The 24912-nt window shown below is 44.7% G+C and overlaps 3 protein-coding genes and 2 long non-coding RNA genes across 5 annotated transcripts; 2 read left to right on the top strand and 3 right to left on the bottom strand.

The window, feature by feature from the left end:
* Window positions 1-294: 294 nt before the first annotated feature.
* pla2g6 (phospholipase A2, group VI (cytosolic, calcium-independent)) lies at window positions 295-8267 on the top strand. Its single transcript, XM_070441922.1, is given in 13 exon segments — window positions 295-734; window positions 965-1128; window positions 1714-1737; window positions 1740-1863; window positions 2069-2134; window positions 2136-2200; window positions 2929-2946; window positions 2949-3082; window positions 3179-3230; window positions 3608-3643; window positions 3646-3722; window positions 3983-4056; window positions 6768-8267. Coding segments are annotated over 13 exon segments (1059 nt in total). The 5' UTR covers window positions 295-657; the 3' UTR covers window positions 6916-8267.
* Window positions 3988-6818, bottom strand: LOC139026580 (uncharacterized). The gene is made up of 3 exons (XR_011478430.1): window positions 6755-6818; window positions 4324-4338; window positions 3988-4073 (listed from the first exon to the last, which is right to left on the bottom strand). It is a non-coding gene; the product is annotated as an uncharacterized lncRNA (long non-coding RNA).
* On the top strand, window positions 6938-18055 carry LOC112078041 (BAR/IMD domain-containing adapter protein 2-like 2). Its single transcript, XM_070441921.1, is given in 19 exon segments — window positions 6938-6999; window positions 9458-9518; window positions 10050-10089; window positions 10092-10124; window positions 11515-11601; window positions 13156-13216; window positions 13418-13437; window positions 13440-13480; window positions 13606-13621; window positions 13624-13694; window positions 14174-14198; window positions 14201-14240; window positions 14668-14730; window positions 14836-14935; window positions 15079-15180; window positions 15401-15603; window positions 17007-17072; window positions 17168-17542; window positions 17682-18055. Coding segments are annotated over 19 exon segments (1542 nt in total). The 3' UTR covers window positions 17758-18055.
* A 51-nt stretch (window positions 18056-18106) lies between these two features.
* LOC112078040 (uncharacterized) lies at window positions 18107-20221 on the bottom strand. The gene is made up of 4 exons (XR_011478429.1): window positions 20141-20221; window positions 19599-19726; window positions 19001-19109; window positions 18107-18913 (listed from the first exon to the last, which is right to left on the bottom strand). It is a non-coding gene; the product is annotated as an uncharacterized lncRNA (long non-coding RNA).
* Window positions 20222-22042: 1821 nt separating this feature from the next.
* Window positions 22043-22988, bottom strand: LOC112078039 (parvalbumin alpha-like). The gene is made up of 3 exons (XM_024144400.2): window positions 22848-22988; window positions 22239-22348; window positions 22043-22151 (listed from the first exon to the last, which is right to left on the bottom strand). The coding sequence occupies exons 1-3, from the start codon at window positions 22925-22927 to the stop codon at window positions 22123-22125; spliced, it is 219 nt and encodes a 72-aa protein (XP_024000168.2). The 5' UTR covers window positions 22928-22988; the 3' UTR covers window positions 22043-22122.
* Window positions 22989-24912: the final 1924 nt, after the last annotated feature.

The raw sequence follows: 24912 nt of genomic DNA, 5'->3' as shown, positions 1-24912 counted from the left end.
GGAGGACCTGTACCCCTTAATCGATTCCCATTCTAACCCGTAGGACCGTACCCCTAATCATTCGTATCCATCTGCCTGACATTTCTAAAGGGATCAAAAGCCAAGTGCACATCAAACGAACACTTGAACATTTCGATATTCCACACCTCTTACTTTCTCCACGCTGCAATCCGGTGTCCGGAGAGGCTGGTCCGGCACCCCGGCCACGCTCAATACAACTATATCTCCTCTACTCTGCTTTTTTTCTCTCTTTTCGTTACTGAAGTCTCCCACTATCCCTCTCTCCGGCATCGTGATCCTCCTTACCTTATGGTCTTCCCCTTTTGAAGACTTTCTCCTTTTCTCTCTTTTTTCTTTCTTTTYCCTCCCTTTTTTATTTTYGTCAGYCCCTTTGAACATTCATCTGCTTTGTTTTTAATTCATCCTTCCCTCTGYTATCGCTCCATGTTTRTATTCATCCCTCTCTTCTCTCCCTGCATTTTGAATTATGCTGTTACTTCTCCCCTCTCTTCTGTCTCTTCCCACTTCTCTCACTCCCTTTTCCCCCAGGCTCATCCCCTTCTCTCTGTCCCTCCTCTTCCATTCCACTCTGCGCTCCTATTGGTTGATTAGACCTGGGTCCTTGTCTGTGATTGGCCGATAGGGTTCGAGGACATCATGCACGTTGCGGCGGCGGTGGGAGCAATGAGTCGTGGCCGGGAGGAAGTCGACGGGTTCAAAACAGGAAGAAGGAAGTACGTTTCTGTGTATTTTATTTTGGTTATTTAGATATTTATCAGTTTTGTCTTATTTCAAAGTACTGCTGATCTGTGATTCCTTGGTTGGTTGATTAATTATTACACCAGTTTGAATGAATAGTCAAGTGTACAATATAGACAAATTACTTTTATATATTGTCTGAATGGCTTGTTCCTCTTTCTCCTGCTGTGTAAGAGTCACTCTAATGGCCTCCTCTCCTCTCTAGGATAGACAGACTGCTGTGTCTGGATGGAGGGGGCATTAAAGGCTTGGTTCTGATCCAGTTGTTAATCGCCCTGGAGAAAGAGGCAGGCAGGCCCATCAAGGAACTCTTTGACTGGGTTTCTGGGACCAGCACAGGGGGCATACTGGCCCTGGCTATCACCCATGGTGAGCTGACACTGCGTGTGTGCAGAGAAACTCAAATGGTGTTATGTATGTGTTTTATATAGTTGATGTGGTCCTTAATATTTTTAATGGATTGTTTTTTTTCATACAAAGTTGTCCCTAACTTCTTAAAGAGCAGCCTTGAACCGTAACCCTTTCAACATTGAAAGTGTTTGTTTGTGAGATGCTGTCGTACCTTTCCAGGTAAGGATATGGAGTAAATCTCCTTTCTCTTTCTCTCTCTTTCTCTCTCTCCAGGTAAGGATATGGAGTAAATCTCTCTCCCTCTCCTCCCTCTCCCTCTCTCTCTCTTTCTCTCCCTCTCTCCTCTCCCTCTCTCCCTCTCTTCTCTCTTCTCTCTCTCTCTTCTCTCTCTCTCTTCTCTCTCTTCTCCTTCTCTCCTCTCTTCTTCTCTTCTTCTCTTCTTCTTTCTTCTCTCTCTCTCGTCTCTCTTCTGTCTCTCTCGTCTCGTTTCTCTCTCTCTCTTCGTCTCTCTCTCTCTCTCTAGGTAAGGATATGAGGTAAATCTCTCTTCTCTCTCTCTAGGTAAGGATATGAGGTAATCTCTCTCTCTCTCTCTGTCTCTAGGTAAGGATATGGAGTATCTGCGATGCTCTACTTCCGTATGAAGGAGCAGGTGTTCAAGGGGTCGCGACCCTACGAGTCGGCCCCTCTGGAGGACTTCCTGAAAAAAGAGTTGGGAGAGAACACCATGATGACAGACGTACGGCACCCCAGGTAACCATGGAAACCCTCTGGCTTTGTCTGATTGGTCAACTCAGGGTGCTGCTGTAATACTAACACTATTTCATTAGTTTAAATGTATATTCATGAGCTATGAATGTTCTCTCATCCTGAAGGATCTTTCTCTAATATTGTTTGTCTGTATGTGTTTCTCTGTGTCACTGTGTCTCTGTGTGTGTGTTCTTGTCTCTCTCCACAGGGTGATGGTAACCAGTGTGCTGGCAGACAGACATCCAGGAGAGCTCCATCTCTTTAGGAACTACGACCCCCTCCCTGCCCAGAGAACGCCCCTACGCTGCACAGCAACTTCCTTCCCTCACCATACCACAAGGTAAGAGTGGGGGGGCAGGCTGTGTTTGTGTTCTACCTCAGTGTGTGTGACGTGATAATGGCCGTGTACTCTTCTAATCTCACCCGGCACAGCAGAAGAGGACTGACCCCTCAGAGCCTGGTTCCTCTCTAGGTTTCCTCCTAGGTTCCTGCCTTTCTAGGGAGTTTTCCTAGCCACCGTGCTTCTACATCTGCATTGCTTGCTGTTTGGGGTTTTAGGCTGCGTTTCTGTACAGCACTTTGATATATCAGCTGATGTAAAAAGGCTTTTTAAATACATTTGATTGATAATGTTCGCCCTGTGGTCTGAGTGTCGGTGTTGTTTGGAGTGTGTGTGTCAGGGCCAGCTGTGTTTCCATCTGGTGGTGGTATGAGTGTGTGTGTTGTTGTTTCAGGATGGGGAATGAGGATGTGTTGATAGTTGGATACACTCAGGAACCTGCTAAAAAACGTAGGAAGGTGACAGACCAAGGTGTGTGTTATGTCTCTGTGTGTGTGTTATGTCAGTGTGTGTGGTCTGTGTGTTTGGCTTCTGTCTCTCTGTGTGTGTGTGTGTGTGATGCCTGTTCTCTCTGAGTGTGTGGAGGTGAAAGGGTCACAGTGAAGATGCTTGGTGAATCTGCTCTCACGCCTCACCAATTTCACTTGAACTTTTTTCATCATCAATCATAATTTTGTCTGATTGATTGGTTGATTTGATGCTTAGCCCCAACCCTCTCATCCTATCAGAGCAGGTCGTGTGGAGAGCGCCCGTTCCAGTGGCGCCGCCCCCACCTACTTCCGACCAATGGGGCGGTTTCTGGACGGAGGGCTGCTGGCCAATAACCCGACACTGGATGCCATGACTGAGATCCACCAATACAACAAATCCCTGAAAGCAGAGGTGTGACTCTAAGAAGTTTCATCTGAAATGTTCCTTTTGTACTGACTCGTCTGTTTAACATCTCTGTCTCTCTCTCTCTCTTTATTTTGAATGTAGGGGCGTGGATCAGAGGTGCAGCGTCTAGGTGTGGTAGTTTCTTTAGGGACAGGTAAGAGCTTTATATTGGTATATTATAATTATGTAGAAATCATATGGATGTGTATATATGATATTTATTGGGACAGGTAAGAGCTTTATATTGGTATATTATATATGTAGAAATCATATGGATGTGTATTTATGATATTTATTGGAACAGGTAAGGCTTTATATTGGTATATTATAATATGTAGAAATCAATGGATGTGTATATTATGATATTTATTGGGACAGGTAAGAGCTTTATATTGGTATATTATAATATGTAGAAATCATATGGATGTGTATATTATGATATTATTGGGACAGGTAAGAGCTTTATATTGGTATATTATAATATGTAGAAATCATATGGAGGTGTAATATTATGTCATGTTATTGGGACAGGTAAGCCTCCCCAGGTAGTGGTGAACTCTGTCGACGTGTTAGACCCTCCAACCCTCTGGAACTGGCTAAGAGCTTTGTAGGCGCCAAGGAACTGGGCAAGATGCTGGTGGACTGCGTGAGTTGGTTTAACGATTGGTTGATTTTGATTTATTGTGAGTGACCTTTTATCCAGGAATACTGTTTAGTTCACTGTTTGAATTGGTGAACAAATTTTTTATAGTAATTCATATAAAAAAATCTTCACATTTTCATTCAACATTTCCGCTCTGAAACCAATGTCCTAGTAGTTAGTCCCTGTATGAAGAGGTCCCTGTTATATTACTCATCTGCAACATACACTGATTTCCTCTGTCTCTCTCCTCCTCCTGTTGTCAGTGTACAGACTCTGATGGTTGTGCTGTGGACAGGGCCAGGTCCTGGTGTGAGATGACTGATACTGTCTACAACAGGTCAGTCTGACACTAACCTCATCATACTGTCTACCACAGGTCAGTCTGACACTGCCTCATCATACTGATACTGTCTACCACGGTCAGTCTGACACTAACCTCATCATACTGTCTACCACAGGTCAGTCTGACACTAACCTCGTCATACTGATACTGTCTACCACAGGTCAGTCTGACACTAACCTCATCAATACTGTCTACCACAGGTCAGTCTGACACTAACCTCGTCATACTGATACTGTTACCACAGGTCAGTCTGAACCTAACCTCGTCATACTGATACTGTCTACCACAGTCAGTCTGACCTAACCTCGTCATACTGATACTGTCTACCACAGGTCAGTCTGACACTCCTCATCATACTGTCTGACACTAACCTCATCATACTGTCTACCACAGGTCAGTCTGACATAACCTCGTCATACTGTCTACCACAGGTCAGTCTGACACTAATCTCATCTACTGATACTGTCTACCACAGGTCAGTCTGACTAACTCGTCATACTGATACTGTCTACACAGGTCAGTCTGACACTAACTCATCATACTGATACTGTCTACACAGGTCAGTCTGACACTAACCTCGTCATACTGATACTGTCTACCACAGGTCAGCCTGACACTAACCTCGTCATACTGATACTGTCTACCACAGGTCAGTCTGACACTAACTCTGTCATACTGATACTGTCTACCACAGGTCAGTCTGACACTAACCTCGTCATACTGATACTGTCTACCACAGGAGTCTGACACTAACCTCGTCACTGATACTGTCTACCACAGGTCAGCCTGACACTAACCTCGTCATAACTGATACTAGTGGTCATATGGCACGTTGAATCCCACTCATATACATGGAGTGGACAAAACATTAAGAACAACTGCTCTTTCCATGACGTAGACTGACCAGGAGAATTCAGGTGAAGCTATGATCCCTTATTGATGTCACTTGTTAAATCCACTTCAATCAGTGTAGATGAAGGGGAGGAACACGGTTAAAAAGGATTTTTAAGCATTGAGACATGGGTTGTTGTGTATGTGTGCCATACAGATGGTGACGGCAAGACAAACGATTTAAGTGCCTTTGAACGGGGTACAGTATTAGGTGCCAGGCGCACTGCTTTGAGTGTATCAAGAACTACAACACTGCTGGGTTTTTCACGCTCAACAGTTTCCCGTGTGTATCAAGAATGGTCCACCACCAAAAGGACATCCAGCAAACTTGACACAACTGTGGGAAGAATTGGAGTCAACATGGGCCTGTGCATCCCTGTGGAACGCTTTCGACACCTTGTAGAGTCCATGCTCCGACGAATTGAGGCTTTTCTGAGGGCAAAAGGGGGTGCAACTCAATATTAGGAAGGTGTTCCTAATGTTTTGTCCACTCAATGTATGTATAGTGTCTGTCTCTGTTGTACATTGGAAATGGAAAGTTTTAACCCTTTGCACTCGTACCCAGAAACGGGTTGAAAATGGTAGATTTGGGCTCTAATAAGCACCTAAACTGGAACTTAGTGGCAGTACAGTGATATACATGAGGTCAGAGGTCAGGGYCTGCTTCACAGCTCTGTGTGGGGTTTGACTGACAGGTGTTCTGCACTTCAGCACCACGCGCAGCAACAAGCTGCCCCCGTCCCTCCCACTAGTTAGGCAACTTTTGCAAACGTTTTGTCTTGGTGAGGGGAAACGCTGTAAATGAAGATGACTGGACGTATTTTGAAAGWTGGAGCCCTTGAGGATTCTAATATATGATGTCATACGAGCAGGCAGACACCTGTGGGTGTAAATGTGCACTTGGTCTGCAAATCAGTGAAACTCATGTCGTATACAGTGTCAGCGTTTTTATGATCACGGTTTGTTGTTCAGTTACAAGATGACATGGCGTCGTACCCTGGGTTGTCCTGAACACAATCAGCCTGTGTTTGTTTATTGTGAAGGGAATGTGGCGCGACACCTGAATGCACTCCGGACTCCTTTCTACTGGCACCTAAATTACAATCTGTTTGCCTTGTGAAAGCCTGACACTGTAAGATCCTATTTTATAACTTAACTAGTCATGTTGGCAAGGGAACAAGCTTTCACATGATGCCCACCTGACCCAAATTAATATTTATAATGGACTGTTTTTGGATTGTGTGAACATCAACAGTAATTGCAGGTTTGTGTTCCAAACAAATCAACTACAGGTGTGCTTGATCAAGTTCCTCAACGGCACAGCTAGGAGAGCTCCAAACAACACCTTATAGTTGAAACTGTTCACACTCTGGAGACGTGTGTCCACTTGGAGACTCCAGTTAGTCCTCACTGAAACCCTTGTAAAAAAAAAAAAAAAAAAAAGTCTTATGTTGCTCCTACCCCATGTTTTCCAGGAATATTCTAATCATGTTACTGAATGTATCCAGAGTGTTTTCAGTTTTCGTTGTCAACAAATGCAGCGAAAAGAACAGTAAATGTAAAATGCACATAGTGAAGTGTTTAGATTCAGTCTTGTCAGGTGAACTGTTGTCCTCACCTTCAGTCTAATCATTTCCCCATTATCTCCAAACTGTTCCCTTTCAATTGCTACAGGGGTTATGCATTTCATACTTATTCTTTATTCCATAAAGGCCGATTCCCACAGGTGTAACGGGTTAAAAACATTCTGTGTGACACTATGGTGTATGTGCTCTTGTTGAACTAGCCTGCTCTCTCCTACCCATCCCCCCCAGACTGAGCCCCCAGCTCTCCCAGGAGGTGATGCTGGATGAGGTGAGTGACGCCGTGCTGGTGGACATGCTGTGGGAGACCCAGATGTACCTCTACGAACAGAGGGAGAACATCCAACTCCTGGCACAGCAACTACTCAACGGCTACTGAGAGGAGAGGCAGGGATGGGAGCATGCTGTGGGAGACACAGATGTACCTCTACGAACAGAGGGAGAACATCCAACTCCTGGCACAGCAACTACTCAACGGCTACTGAGAGGAGAGGCAGAGGCAGGGATGGGAGCATGCTATGGGAATCCCAGATGTACCTCTATGAACAGAGGGACATCRTACTACTACTGGCACAACAGGGGTTTGTTCATTACGCCGATTCTGTGGCAAAACGTTTCGTCAACAGAAGCAAATGGAACGAAACAGGGAGTGACCTACCAATTTGTTCAGTAGAAACTAATTTTCTATTGGGGTGTAATCATTGTGTAGATGAAACATGTACTTGAAAAAGCTCAGAGCAAATGTCCATCACCTGATAGTTTGTCAGAGGTAGAGAGAGACACACAGAGAGGAGAAGAGGTAGAGAGACACACAGAGAGGGGAAGAGGTAGATAGACACACAGAGAGAGGGAGATAAAAGAAGAGAGAGCGACGTTTCTTCTCTTTCAATCTGTACTGGAGACTGAATGTCTGTCTGAGAGTTTCATTCTTCCTCACAGACGAATGAAGTCAAAGTCTAAAACCTGGGGAAAGGAAGAATCAGCTTTGCACAACAGTACTGAGACTGACAAATGATATAGAAAATACAATCAGAAACATTAAGTCTGGAAAAAGATAAGAAACAGAGGATTGCAGTTTGTACAATTGACCTCTTCTTGACATATCCTGACGTATTTATTTATTGAGCTAATCCAAATCCTTCAAATAATCAGATTTACATCCAATAAAACAAATGCAGCCACGTAAATGATGTGAATCACTGTTTTGCGTCATTATTACACCATACTACACCCATAATCCCTCSAACCGACATCCCCATTCAAGTTGATGATGCCTTAACGGGAGRGCTGGCGGCCATTCTGAACCYGTTCAATAAGAAACTCTTGTTTTCGTTGCAACATGTTCTGCTATGATTTGCTACGGTGTGCACTAATGAATACGACCCGGATCTATCTCTTGTAACTACCTTTGTCCTATCATATCTGCCTTCTTGCTGTCTTAACCTCTCGAATCATAATTATTTCAACTGGACGGACTGAATAAATACCACATTACTTGAATAAACGATCTCAATGGGTTGTGATGCTATCTATCTGCACTATTTGTCTGTGTCTGATATGGCACCCTGGCCAAAAGTATGTCTACCTAGTGAATAGGATGGTATTCAGACTGACTTTCAGTTTTTAACTGAACTCCACCACTTGTTTGTATTAATATCCTATGTRCGGTTGTGTATTGGCTTTATTATTGATGATGAAGTGGATATATGAATAAAATAGTAACCTAYGGAACTGAATAATTGATTTTTATTGTGTAATTACTCTGCAATTAGTTAGGTAAGGACCATTTTAACACGTCATTTCTAAGTAACAACTTGGTAAACACAGGATACCTTTTATTTTTACAGCCCTATCTCGGTTGTTAAACCTACAGGTCGTGTGATGTTTTTCTACATTTTGATGTATAGTTTTTAGTTTCGTCTTTACCTTATGTACAGGAAATGTGTCCTACAAGTGTATTTTTATTATTACCTTAATCTAATACTACATGTAGTGCCCCTAATACTACATGTAGTGCCCCTAATACTACAATGTAGTGCTCCTAATACTACATGTAGTGCTCCTAATACTACATTAGTGCTCCTTAATACTTACATGTAGTGCTTCCTAATACTACATGTAGTGCCCCTACATACTACATGTAGTCTCCTAATACTACATGTAGTGCTCCTAATACTACATGTAGTGCTCCTAATACTACATGTAGTGCTCCTAATACTACATGTAGTGGCTCCTAATACTACATGTAGTGCTCCTAATACTACATGTAGTCCCCCTAATACTACATGTAGTGCTCCTAATACTACATGTAGTGCTCCTAATACTACATGTAGTGCTCTAATACTACATGTAGTGCTCCTAATACTACATGTAGTGCTCCTAATACTACATGTAGTGCTCCTAATACTACATGTAGTGCCCCTAATACTACATGTAGTGCTCCTAATACTACATGTAGTGCCCGAGTGTGAGCCTAGTACCTACGTCCCACCCAGTTGGAACAGGTGATGTTTCCACCCTGATCCATCTATAATTCAGCTGACCCGGCCGTATCGGTGTCTCTTTCTCTTCTTCCCTCTGTAAAATTGGCATATGATGCAGGGATGAAGAGGCTGATTAACGAATGAGAGAAAGAGGGAGCGAGAGAAAGGAGCTATCACGATCACAGCAGGTTGTTATTGGTGGCAGAAAGAACAAGGGAACAACAAGGCAGAACGAGGAGTGGGTTAATAGCCAAGGGACTTTCACTATCAAAAGAAAAGAAGCCTGTAACGGAATACGCTGATTAGTTCCTAGCTAGCCTACTACCAACTGTATTTTTTATTTCTTGAACTTTCAACTAGTCTCTGGAGTTTAAAGATAGTTTATTCATTTATTTTCCTAATTGTATTATACAGTTTTTGTTCTTGTGGAAATCGAAGCGGTTACTATGTCGGGGCGAACAGTGATCAGTTACATAAGTCTACATTGTCTGTTTACACGGTAAGTATATATTTTATGGTAGGCTAAAACTATGGGGTTAGATTATTGAAATGTTGTTGTAAATAGAGTATTGGCAGTAATCTACCCCCATCTTCACACTCCAATAATACTCTAAATGAGGGGTTGTTGGGGGGGGATGTACAAAAACTTTCTGAAAAACATTAACTGGGTGGTTCGAGCACTGAATTCTGATTGGCTGACAGCCGTTGTATATCAGTCCATATACCACGGATATGACAACTTTTATTTGTACTGCTCTAATTACGTTGGTAACCAGTTTATAATAGCAGTAAGGCACCTCAGGGGTTTTTAATATGTGCTCAATATACCACGGCTAAGGGCTGTATCCAGGCACTCCACATTGCGTTGAGCTAAGAACAGCCCTTAGCCGTGGTATATTGGCCATATACCACGCCCCTTCGGACCTTATTGCTTAATATACAACCACTTGTAGGCCCTACCTAACACAAGGCATAGCATTTTAGTTTGGCCAATAGTCCATGTTTGATTGTTCTGTGTTCTCTTCCATAGAACCTGATGGAACAGTTCAACCCAGGTCTACAGACGCTAGTTACATAGGAAACAGCTATGTCAAGGCTTTCCAAGGTGTGTGTGTGTGTGTGTGTGTGTGTGTGTGTGTATGAGTGAGTTGTGGTGAAAGTTAATACATAAGTATGCATTTGTGTCATTGTGTGTGGGGGTCATCCCTCTGACAAGTTCCCCAGACCTAGTTGGGCTAACATCATTGATGTCAGCATCCTTCCTCTGACTGATATAAACAGTACAGGCATCTATCACAGGTCAGCTAGTTAGCAGGTAGATGTAACATGGTAAAGACAGGCCTGTTGCCCATAGAGGTAGAAAGATAGCAGGTAGATGTAACATGGTACATAAAGGGCCTGTTGCCCATAGAGGTAGAAGTTAGCAGGTAGATATAAATATGGTAAAATAAAGGCCTGTTTCCCATAGAGGTAGAAGATAGCAGGTAGATGCAACATGGTAAGTAAAGGCCTGTTGACCATAAAGGTAGAAGATAGCAGGTAGATGTAACATGGTAAGACAGGCCTGTTGACCCTAAAGTAGAAGATAGCAGATAGATGTAACATGGTAAATAAAGGCCTGTTTCCATAGATGTAGAAGATAGCAGGTAGATGGAACATGGTAAAGACAGGCCTGTTGCCATAGAGAGTAGAAGATAGCAGGTAGATGTAACATGGTAAATACAGGCCTGTTTCCCATAGAGATAGATGTAACATGGTAAAGACAGGCCTGTTGCCCATAGAGGTAGAAGATAGCAGGTAGATGTAACATGGTAAATAAAGGCCTGTTGCCCATAAAGGTAGATATAGCAGGTAGATGTAACATGGTAAAGACAGGCCTTTGCACATAGAGGTAAAATAGCAGGTAGATGTAACATGGTAATAAAAGGCCTGTTGCCCATAGAGGTAGAAGATAGCAGGTAGATGTAACATGTAAAGTATGCCTGTTGCCCATAGAGGTAGAAGATAGCAGGTAGATGTAATGGTAAAGACAGGCCTGTTGCCCATAGAGGTAGAAGATAGCAGGTAGATGTAACATGGAAAAGTGATGCCTGTTGCCCATAGAGGTAGAAAGAGGGCTCATCTTTGTATCTGTGCCATGATGGCTTCTGTGACTTTAATATGGTGGAAGCCTTCATTGGCCATGTCCATGCTAAAACGGTTTCTATCCATCCAGAGTCCTCGTTCCACCCCTATGGATGTTACCTAACCATTGGGCTATTTATGGACCCAGTCTTACCTGTATCAGGGGTCCATCACCACAGGTGTTTTACTTATTGGGTCAATTGGTTGGGACAGTTAAGATATGATTACAAGGTTTGGTTTGTGTCATTATTGGGCTTGTGAGTTAATAGCTATAATGCTAACAGGTGTGTGTGTGTGTGTGTGTGTGTGTGTGTGTGTGTGTGTGTGTGTGTGTGTGTGTGTGTGTGTGTGTGTGTGTGTGCGCACTGCAGCCTTGGCTGTTACCAGTGAGGCCTACTTTAGTGCTGTAGCGAAGATGGGAGAACAGGCCCTTCACACACTCTCCTCTCGCTCACTTGGTAAGTGTGTGTGTATATCTGTCTACTGTACCATAGAACCAGCTAKAATGGGCCAAACACARACTGGGGCTATTTTAAAGGTAGACTCAGCGATWWGACGTAGATGCAGAAAGTCAATAGCACAGTGGGTCAATTTATGTAACAACTAAGAGCGTTGATGCACGAGGATCAACTTCTCCGCTGTTTTGGTGCCCTGGCTACCACGCTGTGAACAGTGTGATGCGAACCTGTGCACATGCGCAGATACTGTGTGCGACTTTGAGAGCGAAGTCTTGCGTATCGCTCATCTCAATATYTGGGGTGYTRCTCGTGACAACGTCATTTTGCTGAGTACCTTTAATGCAACCGCTGTGTCAGATTTCAAAAAAGCTTTACGGAAAAAGCACACCATGCAATAATCTGAGTACAGCGCTCAGACAACAAAACGAGCCATACAGATATCCACCATGTTGTGGAGTCAATAAAGTCAGAAATAGCATTATATATATTCACTTACCTTTGATGATCTTCATCAGAATGCACTCCCAGGAATCCCAGTTCCAAAATAAATGTTTGATTTGTTCGATAAAGTCCATCATTTATGTCCAAATACCTCCTTTTTGTTCGAGCGTTTAGTACACAATCCAAACTCACGATGCGTGGGCAGGTCCAGGCGAAAGTTCAGAAGAAAAGTCATATTACAGTTTGTAGAAACATGTCAAACTAAGTATAGAATCAATCTTTAGGATGTTTTTATCATAAATCTTCAATAATGTTCCAACCGGAGAATTCCTTTGTCTGTAGAAATGCAATGGAACACAGGTCGCTCTCATGCCACTCTGGCAGACCTCTGACTCATTCAGCTCCCATTCCCCCCTCCTTCACAGTAGAAGCATCAAACAAGGTTMAAAAAAGACTGTTGACATCTAGTGGAAGCMTTAGRAAGTGCAATATGACCCCATAGACACTGTATATTCGATAGGCAAATAATATGCATATATTAGCAACTGGGACTGAGTAGCAGGCAGTTTACTCTGGGCACCTTATTCATCCAAGCTACTCAATACTGCCCCCCAGTCCCAAAGAAGTTAACTTCCTTAGCGTCTTTGAGTAACTTTGAGGTTGTTGTGGCAAGCGGTGTGTTTTACGATACTGGGTGAGATGAGAGCGGTCTAGAGGTTGATTTAAACTGAGCTTGGCACGCTGTTTTTTTGGAAGGACAGTCTAGCTCCTATGGTGCCAATAAATAGCAATAAGAACAGAGTTTACTGAGAGGTAAGGATGGAATGATCACACACACACACACACACACACACACACACACACACACACACACAGTAGGCCAGTTGAGCTAATGAATTGAGTGCGGCTGAAAGACTGTCATCTATAATTCAAAGCAGCTACCTGATCCTCTCTTCATGGTCACACTGCTGCGCTGACCTTCTCACTTGGCTGACCGGCTGTAGCTACACTGTCATGCTCGCCTAGCTCTGACGCACGGCCCCATTCATTCCCTTTGAGATGCTATCATCATTTCTAATTGGTGATACTAATGTGTGTATGTGTGATCTACAGGAGATGTCCTGGTACAGATATCTGATACGCAGAGAAGACTCACAGCTGAGATGGAGGAGTGGTCAGTATCTGTTTTATCTATGTCTATATGTTCCTGATACCATTTGTGTCTTTATACCACCTATTTATCTATGTTTATTTACAATATGTCCATCGCACTGATTCCATCCATAGCCTGTGTGTGACACTGCCATAGAGTGTAACATTTGTTTTTCTTCCCCCTCAGGGTGTAACGTTGTAATTCTTCCTCTTCAGTTTGATGGTTCCAGGTAGAAGTTTTACAGCCATGGAGAAGAATGTCAAGTTGGATGAAGAGTACATTGACGTGAGTATCTGGCAAGAGTGTGTGTGTGTTTCTTGCTGTATGTACGTGTGTGTGTGTGTGTGTGTGTGTGTGTGTGTGTGTGCATGTGTGCGTTTACTAACACACACTCCTGTATCTCTTCACAGGGCAGTCGCAGGGTGTATGACTGGAGGTGAGGAACCAGGCAGAAGCTCTGGAGAGACAGCTGAGAAGAGGTGCCTTCAGAGACTCACTGGTACGCACACACACACAACATCATGGACACTCTTACTGACACTTGTGGCTGCTTCGCCTGATGTATCGTCCTATTTTTTATTTTTAATCCCAGCCCCCGCTCCACAGGAGGTATTTTGTCTTTTGGCAGGCATCATTGTAAATAAGAATTTGTTCTTAACTGACTTGCCTAGTTTAAACATAAAATAATAAAGACACACACACACACACACACACACACACACCACACACACACACACACACACACACACACACACACACCACACACACACCACAACACACACACACACACACACACACACACACACACACACACACACACACCACACACACACACACACACACACACCACACACACAACACACACAACACACACACACCACCTTACAGTTAAATCAGACACTGTCCAACACTACCACATTCCACACAGTAATGGTCTGTGTGTGTGTGTGTGTGTGTGTGTGTGTGTGTGTTCTCTAGGAGAACAGTGAGTACATGCAGTACCTGGACAGAGTCAACATGACATTATGAAGGAGGAGGAGAGGAGGTCAGTCTTTAATATTAGTAATACATTACCAACACAATTACTATTAGGACCATTAGTAATACATTACCAACACAATTACTATTAGGACCATTAGTAATACATTACCAACACTTACTATTAGGACCATTAGTAATACATTACCAACACAATTACTATTAGAATTAGTAATACATTACCAACACAATTACTATTAGGACCATTAGTAATACATTACCAACACAATTACTATTAGAACCATTAGTAATACATTACCAACACAATTACTATTAGGACCATTAGTAATACATTACCAACACAATTACTATTAGAACCATTAGTAATACATTACCAACACAATTACTATTAGCCATTAGTAATACATTACCAACACAATTACTATTAGGACTATTATCATGATGATGATTATGATGCCGGTTGTTATTATTAGGTATCGCTTCCTGGCAGAGAAACACTGCGGACTGACAAGTCACATGCTCTTCTCATCAACAAGGTACACACCACACACATGTTTATGTCAAAAACGGGACGTCAGAAACCTTTACAAACCACACACACAGGTAGTGTTCTGAAATGTCCCCATCTCTCCCCCAGACAGGGCTTCCCTACAGCAGAAGGCTGATGGATGGAAGGAGAAAGTGAACGAGACACGAGGCTCCAGACCCCGTAGCCCCACCCACCCTGACCAGGAAGAACAGGTTAGAGACCCCGTAGCCCCACCCACCCTGACCAGGAAGAACAGGTTAGAGACCCGTAGCCCCGCCCACCCTGACCAGGAGGAACAAGTTAGAGACAAGTATTCACCAACAATCAACCTTCCCCCGTCTTCCTCTCTCCTCAGCTGTGTGGCTCAGTGAGCTCTCTGCTGCAGACAGTAGATGAGGACAGAGACATGTCTTGGGCCAGGAGAGAACAGCAGGCCCTGGGGAGATGCCCTCTAGAGGTGGGATGACTACACTGCACCCCAAAGAACAGGGTTATATTTAGTAAATCAGCTACACTACTCACATGTGTGGTGTTATTGTATTCATTTAGTGCATAGCAGGAAATGTTTTGGTTGATACCGTGGGGATTTTTCATTGGATAAACTTTTCTCCATCCATCTCTCTTCTCCTTCTCCGTCCATATTCCTTCCCATCATCCTCTCTACCCCTTCCTACCCCAGCCCCGTCCCCCCTCCACAGCCGATCCGCTCCTCCTCAGTGGGTGAGTCTCTGGGTCTGGGTGGGGGTAGGACCATGAGAGCCTGGTCCCACCGCCCTCTCCCCCCCCAAACTCCTACCCTTCACTCGGGAGAGATGGTTACCGTGTTGGTCCAGGAGCCGAGGAATGGGTGGCTGTATGGAAGAACGGATAGCAGCCTACGGTAGGGGATAGTGGATAACAGACTACGGTCGGGGATAGTGGATAACAGACTATGGTAAGGGATAGTGGATAACAGACTACGGTCGGGGATAGTGGATAACAGACTATGGTAAGGGATAGTGGATAACAGACTAGGTCGGGGATGTGGATAACAGACTATGGTAGGGGACAGTGATAACAGACTATGGTAGGGAGTGGATGCAGGCTATGTAGGGAGTGGATAGCAGGCTATGGTAGGGGACAGTGGATACAGACTATGGTAGGGGACAGTGATAACAGACTATGTAGGGGACAGTGGATAACAGACTATGGTAGGGACAGTGGATAGCAGGCTATGGTGGGGACAGTGGATAGCAGGCTATGGTAGGGGGACAGTGGATAACAGACTATGGTAGGGGACAGTGGATAACAGACTATGGTAGGGGACAGTGGATAACAGACTATGGTAGGGACAGTGGATAGCAGGCTATGGTAGGGGACAGTGAATAGCAGCTATGGTAGGGGACGTGGATAACAGCTATGGTAGGGACAGTGGATAACAGACTATGGCAGGGGACAGTGGATAACAGACTATGGTAGGGGACAGTGGATAGCAGGCTATGGTAGGGGACAGTGGATAGAGGCTATGGTAGGGGACAGTGGATAACAGACTATGGTAGGGGCAAGTGGAGATAAGACTATGGTAGGGGACAGTGGATACAGACTATGGTAGGGGACAGTGGATAACAGACTATGGTAGGGACAGTGGTAACAGACTATGGTAGGGGACAGTGGATAACAGGCTATGGTAGGGGACAGTGGATAAAGGCTATGGTAGGGGACAGTGGAAACAGACTATGGTAGGGGAGTGGATACGACTATGGTAGGGGACAGTGGATAACAGACTATGGTAGGGGACAGTGGATAACAGACTATGGTAGGGACAGTGGATAACAGACTATGGTAGGGGACAGTGGATAACAGGCTATGGTAGGGGACAGTGGATAGCAGACTTTGGTAGGGGATAGTGGATAGCAGGCTATGGTAGGGGACAGTGGATAGCAGGCTATGGCAGGGGACAGTGGATAACAGACTATGGTAGGGGACAGTGGATAATAGACTATGGTAGGGGACAGTGGATAACAGACTATGGTAGGGGACAGTGGATAGCAGGCTATGGTAGGGGACAGTGGATAGCAGGCTATGGTAGGGGACAGTGGATAACAGCAAGGCCCATTATGATTAATTCCTTTGTTTGTCTGTTTGCTTGTTCCTTTATCCATCCATCATTCATTCATTCCTATGTGGGTAGATGGCTGGCTGGGAAAACAGTGGACTTTATCTAGGAACTTGCCTGTTCCAGTATTTAGGCCATTGTTGTGTTTGCTAATATTCCTCTGGTCTCTCTCTCTGTTGTTCCAATAGCCAGGGCTGGTTCCCAGCAGCTTATGTTGCTTCTATTGAGGAGTTCTCTAACCTCTTGGGGTCCAGGTATGTCAATCAATCAATCAATCAATCAATCAATCAATCAATCAATCAATCAATCACTGAATCAATATGATCATATCTGACATTTGACCCTCCAGTGGCACTTCCTTGAGGAGCCACAGCATGAACAACCTATTGGATCCCTCTGACACCTCCATGGACCAATCAGAAAAGGCCTACGGTGATGTCGCGCCCCCTGCCACACCCACTCGCAGGGCCTCCGTCGACTTCCGACCAATCTCTCCCCTCCCTGAGAGGATGGCAGAACCAGAGATTGTGACGAGAACAAATAGCCTGAAGGGCTATAGCGAGCTCCCGCCCCCTCCTCCTCCGCCCCCGCCACCCCCTCAGCCAACAACAATGCTCCGGAGGGGGTCAGCTGACTTTCGACCAATCCAGCCTACTTTCCCGGAGAGGACAGCAGAGTCATTATCACCCCTTGGAGCTTCTGGAGAAAACCTACTCTTTCCCAGGTAGGAGGTGTGTGTGAGTGTGTGTCAGTGTGTGTCAGTGTGTGTCAGTGTGTGTCAGTGTTTGTGTGTGTGTGCCTGCTGTGATGTTTGTCATTAGTGTTGAGTGCTAGTTGTTTACATGTCACCTGATCTRTTGCAGGGGAACCAATCCCTTTGCGACAGTGAAGCTTAAACCAACAACCACCAATGACAGATCAGCACCCAGGACCCACTGACCAATCAGCAGAGATGTAGACGTCAAGAAAAGCTGACGTCCTTGAGTTTGACATTGCGTCTATTTTTAGAGAAATTATGTAGATCATCTAATCGTGTAAAAAAAWATATATTTATTTGTACTATTATGCGATTTAAGAATAGCACTTTGTCACATTGTTTGTGTGTTTCGATAGATTTTCCAATGGTTTACTAATTGTTCGATCTAGGATGCTTTTATTGTGAAATAGATACTTTTATTTTGAAAATATCTAAATGAATCGTSTCATTTGTGCATTCCTTGTTCTACAGTATATTAGTGTCCAGTCTAGTTTATATTAAATCATTAAATAAGAATAAATGAAATAGTCATTTTACTCAAGGTGTTTTATTTCTTATTATTTCTTAMTTTGAATCATTTCTCTCTCTTCACCACTCTACCTCTTTATTTATACATCTCATCACCAGACGAGAGAGGAAGGAATGGAGGGAGGGAGGAAAGGARGGAGGGTACAAGTATGTGTGAGGTGGAAAAAATAAAGAATGAGAGACACAGGTTGTATAGGGTTCAGTCCCCCAAAAATGGCACACTATTAAAAATAGCACCCTATTCCCTTTTGTCAGTAGTGCACTATAAAGGGAATAGGGTGCCATTTGGGCAAGGAGACATAGGGTCCATAGACGGCTAGGGAGGAAAGGGAAGGTTTCTGGTACATTATATCTACAGTAAAGGTTTTCTTTTAAAATGAGACAGTCATGACATTTTCAAATCAAAACAGAACATATATACAGTATGTTGGTACAGTAGAAAAACATACAGATAAATACAGAAGTGCTTGTTGGGTAGTCCCCACTCTACCTCCCCCTGGTGGACGTCTCTGGTACTGTTTCGGTTAGAGAGACTGGGCCTGTGCGGTGTAGGGTGAAGTAGCCTTGACGCTGATCTTGGGTCAGTTGGCATTTTACCCCACTAATGGTTAAGGTTAGGATTGGGGTAGGTGATCCTAGATCTGTGTCGAGAGAAAACTTCACCCTGGACTGGATTGTGCTTTTTGGGTGATGATGGGGAGGGAGGGGGGCTTAGAGGGGGAGATTGCATTTAAAACATGAATTCGCAGGGGAGGAGAAGAGGGGGAACTAGAGGTGCTCTTTACACCTCATGGACCAAGACTTCAAACTCTGGAAAAGAGAAGAGGAGGACAACATTAAGATCCTCTGGGAATGACTCAGCATTTCATTCCGTTATCATCCTATCACCTCTCTCACCGTCGATGCCGATCTTTCCTCTCCGTCCTTGTCGGCGGCATTAAGGAAGGCTTTGGTCTCGGCGTCGGTCAGGTCTCTGCCGTCCTCAGCGAAACTCTTCAGCACAAACCTGAGGTAGAGAGATTCAAAGGTTAGGGTCAAGATTAAGGAGCTGCGTGTGTGTGTTCTGTTGCTGTTCTCAGCAAAACCTTTCAGTACGAACCTGAGGTCAGAGATTTAGCGTAAGAAAAAATGTATTAAGCTAGGACTGCAAAATCCTGTTTCCTTTCCCCACAATTTCTAGGTTTTCCAGATATCACGTTTGGACGATTCCTGGATTTACTGCTTATCCATCCTGACGCCAGGGATCTTCCAATCAGGATTTCTGGAACACCTCGGCATTTTGGAAAAGTTACCGGAATTTTGCAACCCTATATTGGGCATGCATTCTAAACGGTCATTTAAATTGCGAAAATAGCCACACATTCACATCTGTGATGATGTGTGTGTGTGCACCTGTCCATGTGTGTCTTTGGTATGAGTCTATGTGTGGTGTGTGTGTGCCTGTAGTGTAGGTTGTGTTGGTGTGTCCGTCTACGTGTATCTCTCTTCCTCTTACTTGAGCTCTCTCTCTCAATGAATCCACTCTGGTCAGCATCAAGCCTGGAACACCTTCTGACATTGTCAGGATCATGGCCTTCAGGCCCACCAGAGCAAAGAACTTCTTATGGTCGAAGGAACCCTCCGCTGGACACACAGGTACGCACATGCACACACACACAACACACGGACAGGTCATTACACAGATCACACGCACACACGGACAGGTCAGCACACAGATACACACGCACAGACAGTACGCACACATGACAGTAGCACACAACACATACATATACGCGGCAGGTATGCACACACACACACACACACACACACACAACACACACACACGCGACAGGTAAGCACACGACACATACACCACGGACAGGGGTACGCACACACACATACATACATACACAAACGCACAGTACGCCTAACACACACGGACAGGTAAGCACACACAGCACATGGAAGGGAGGGAGGGAGACAGAAGAGAGAAGAGAGAGATATGTTATATTATTTCAAAAGATTTGGTTTGGTTTCAACAGTGAATTGTGTGCTCACCTTTGACTGCATCAAGGGCCTTCTGAATATCATCAGCTTTCAAAAAATCTTTCAAAGCGGCCATCTTGGTAACTGAGGGGAGAGAGAAGAGGTTTATGAATATATAATAGGATAGCATAAATGAGGCGCTAGGACAAAGTGTTTAGTGTCAATTCCAAGGTTATCTTGAGCCCTGAGACTTGGTGAGGAACAGGACAGACAGCAGATACACAGACCACTGTCTCTGGCTGTGGTGATGATAAGCACCATGAATATAGGTGTCTGGGCAGACACAAAGTAAGGACAGTGGATGTAAGGCACACACTGGAAGGAGGCGGGAGAGAAGAGGACAGGAGAGAGAGAGGGACGAAAAGAAGAGAGAGAACGAGCATCAGAGTTGGCCAGTGACCAATGAGCTGGGGCCTTATATCCTATATCTCTGGCACTCAACGGACACACAACTGAACTTGGCAGAGGAAGGGAGGATGGGAGAAAGGAGAGGGAGGATGGAGAAAGAGGGGAGGAGGGGAGAAAAGAACGGATCGAGGGATGGTAGAAAGGAGAGGGAGGAAGAGAGAAAGGAGGGAGAGGGAGAAGGAGTAGAAAGGAGGGGAGGGTAGAGAGGGGAGAAAGGAGAATGAGGGAGGAGGGGAGTGAGGGGTAAAGAAGGAGGGTAGAGGAGGGAGGAGGGTAGAAGAGGAGGGAGGAGGGTAGAAAGGGGAGGGAGGGTTAGAGGAGGGGAGAGGGAGAAAGGAGGGAGAGGGAGGGGAGAGGGTAGAAAGGAAGGGAGGAGGTGAAGGAAAGGAGGGGAGGAGGAGTGTAGAAAGGGGAGGAGAGGGAGAAGAGGTAGAAAGAGGGGAGGAGGGTTAGAAGAGGGGGTAGAGAGGGAGGGGAGAAAGGAGGGGAGGAGGGAGGGAGGGAGGTAGGAGAGGGAGGAATGGTGGAGGGGGAGGGTAAGAGGAGGGGAGGAGGGAGTAGAGGAGGGGGAGGAGGTGGAAAGGAGGAGGGTAGAGGAGGGAGAAGGAGGTAGAAAGGAGGTGAGGGTGAGGAGGGCATAGAAAGGGAGATGAGGGAGGAGGGAGAAAGGGGGAGGAGAGGGGGGAGAAAGGGGGATAGAGGGGAGAAGGAGAGATGAGGGAGGAGGGAACAAGTGAGAGGAGGGGAGAAAGGAGAGATGAGGGGAGAAAGGGGAGAGGAGGGGAGAAAGGAGAGATGAGGGGAGAAAGGGTAGAAAGGGGAGAGGAGGGGAGAAAGCTGACCAAAGGCCATATTTGGTAATAGAAGACGCAGCATAAATAATGATTGTGAACAGAGGTGCAATGATAATCAACAAGATACTTCCCAAGACAAATCTTAGAAGAAAGCATATGACTACCRCTCTCTCAAAATGGAGCCAGAGTCCTATTGCCTCACATTTACAAGTTCACCCAGCTCWATTTGATCATGGCAGTTGTAGTGTCCTGGGTGTGTCCTGTGTCCCAGTGTCCTGGGWGCACAGTTTTGAARYGTTTGTGAAATCATTCCTGCATTGCCTTAAATTGCTCAACAGATGTCAGTAAAGAGCCAGACAGATATCCCTTAATAACTACTCAGTACAACAGAGAGTCTCCCAATAGTCTCCAGCAGCATCCTTTCCCTCGCCTGCAATAATGCAACAAGACATTGAAAGATACATTGGTGGAAGCCGTCAGAGGGACATTCTGTCTGACTCTGTCTAATCATTCTACATAAGGACGAGGCCATGGGGTGAGGAAGCCTCTATATTACTGAGATACAGCCTGATTAGGCTAGTGACATGGTGGATAGAGTCTAGTGACACGGAGGTGGATAGAGTCTAGTGACACGGAGGTGGATAGAGTCTAGTGACACGGAGGTGGATAGAGTCTAGTGACACGGAGGTGGATAGAGTCTATTGACATGGAGGTGGATAGAGTCTANGGGGGAGATTGCATTTAAAACATGAATTCGCAGGGGAGGAGAAAGGGGGAGACTAGAGGTGCTCTTTACACCTCATGGACCAAGACTTCAAACTCTGGAAAAGAGAAGAGGAGGACAACATTAAGATCCTCTGGGAATGACTCAGCATTTCATTCCGTTATCATCCTATCACCTCTCTCACCGTCGATGCCGATCTTTCCGTCTCCGTCCTTGTCGGCGGCATTRAGGAAGGCTTTGGTCTCGGCGTCGGTCAGGTCTCTGCCGTCCTCAGCGAAACTCTTCAGCACAAACCTGAGGTAGAAGAGAGTTCAAAGGTTAGGKGTCAAGATTAAGGAGCTGCGTGTGTGTGTGTCTKMTGTTCTCAGCAAAACCYTTCAGTACGAACCTGAGGTCAGAGATTTAGCGTGAAGAAAAMATGTATTAAGCTAGGACTGCAAAATCCTGTTTCCTTTCCCCACAATTTCTAGGTTTTCCAGATACCATGTTTGGACGATTCCTGGATTTACTGCTTATTCCATCCTGACGCCAGGGATCTTCCAATCAGGATTTCTGGAACACCTCTGCATTTGGGCAAAGTTACCGGAATTTTGCAACCCTATATTGGGCATGCATTCTAAATGGTATGCCAGCTTGTAAATTGCAAAATAGCCACACATTCACATCTGATGGATGTGTGTGTGTGCACACCTGTCCATGTGTGTCTTTGGTATGAGTCTATGTGCGTGTGTGTGTGCCTGTAGTGTAGGTGTGTGTGTGTGTGTCCGTCTACGTGTATCTCTCTTCCTCTTACTTGAGCTCCTCCTCCTCAATGAATCCACTCTGGTCAGCATCAATAGCCTGGAACACCTTCTTGACATTGTCAGGAGTCATGGCCTTCAGGCCCACCAGAGCAAAGAACTTCTTATGGTCGGAGACCTCCGGGGACACACAGGTACGCACATGCACACACACACACACGGACAGGTCATTACAGATACACACGCACAGACAGGTAGCACATGCACACACACACGGACAGGTCAGCACACAGATACACACACACGACAGGGTACGCACACACACACATACACGACACATGGACAGGTAAGCACACACACGCGGCGAGGTATGCACAACACACGGACAGGTAAGCACCACACGACCACACCATGCACACACAGACAGGTACGCACGCACACACACATACATACATACACAAACGCACAGGTACGCACACGGACAGGTCACACACCAAGCACATGGAGAGGGAGGGAGGAGACAGGAAGAGAAATGGAGAGATAGATATTATTATTTCAAAGGATTTGGTTTGGTTTTCAACAGTGAAAAGTGTGCTCACCTTGTGACTGCAATCAAGCGGCCTTCTGAATATCATCAGCTTTTCAAAAAATCTTTCAAAGCGGCCATCTTGGTAACTGAGGGGAGAGAGAGAGAGGTTTATGAATATATAATATTGGATAGCATAAAATGAGGCGCTAGGACAAAGTGTTTGATACTGGTATACTGTTGCAAATCTAACTAAAAAGCAGCATTCCCAAGTGAGGATGGCTTTTCACTTTCAGCAGTAATAAATTCATGAACTTCTTTGAGGAAAAGATCATGATCATTAGAAAGCAAATTACGGACTCCTCTTTAAATCTGCGTATTCCTCCAAGCTTAGCTGTCCTGAGTCTGCACAACTCTGCCAGGACCTAGGATCAAGAGAGACACTTAAGTGTTTTAGTACTATATTCTTGACACAATGATGAAAATAATCATGGCTCTAAACCTTCAAGCTGCATACTGGATCCTATTCCAACTAAACTACTGAAAGAGTTGCTTCTGTGCTTGGCCCTCCTATGTTGAACATAATAAAGGGCTCTCTATTCACCGGATGTGCTACCAAACTCACTAAAAGTTGGCAGTAATAAAGCCTCTCTTGAAAAAGCCAAACTTGACCCAGAAAATATAAAAAACTATCGGCCCATATACGGAATCCTTCCAATTCTTCTCTCAAAAATTTTAGAAAAGCTGATTGCGCAGCAACTCACTGCCTTCCTGAAGACAAGCAATGTATACGAAAATGCTTCAGTCTGGTTTTAGACCCCATCATAGCACTCGAGACTGGACTTTGTGAAGTGGTAATGACCTTTTAATGGGGCGCTCAGACGAGGCTCTGCATCTGTCCTCGTGCTACTAGACTTTAGTGCTGCCTTTGATACCATCGATCACCACATTCTTTTGGAGAGACCGGAAACCAAATTGGTCCTACACGGACAAGTTCTGGCCTGGTTTGATCTTATCTGTCGGAAAGATATAAGTTTGTCTTTGTGAATAGTTTGTCTTCTGACAAATCAACTGTACATTTTCGGTGTTCCTCAAGGTTCCGTTTTAGGACCACTATTGTTTTCACTATATATTTTACCTCTTGGGGATGTCATTCGAAAACATTAATGTTAACTTTCACTGCTATGCGGATGACACACAGCTGGTACATTTCAATGAAACATGGTGAAGTCAAAATTGCCTCTCGCTAGAAGCCTGTGTTTCAAGACATAAGGAAGTGGATGGCTGAAAAACTTTCTACTTTTAAACTCGGACAAAACAGAGATGCTTGTTCTAGGTCCGAAGAAACAAAGAGATCTTCTGTTAAATCTGACAATTAATCTTGATGGTTGTAAAGTCGTCTCAAATAAAACTGTGAAGGACCTCGGCGTTACTCTGGACCCCGATCTCTCTTTTGACGAACATATCAAGACTGTTTCAAGGACAGCTTTTTTCCATTACGTAACATTGCCCAAAAATCAAGATTTTTTGTCCCAAAAATGATGCAGAAAGTTAATCCATGCTTTACTGTCACTTTAGGTTAGAACTAACTG

The sequence above is a fragment of the Salvelinus sp. IW2-2015 genome, unplaced genomic scaffold, assembly GCF_002910315.2.
Source record: "Salvelinus sp. IW2-2015 unplaced genomic scaffold, ASM291031v2 Un_scaffold5181, whole genome shotgun sequence".
NCBI lineage: Eukaryota > Metazoa > Chordata > Actinopteri > Salmoniformes > Salmonidae > Salvelinus > Salvelinus sp. IW2-2015.
Note: the sequence above shows the minus strand (reverse complement) of the source record. Positions and strands in the feature narration are given on the sequence as shown.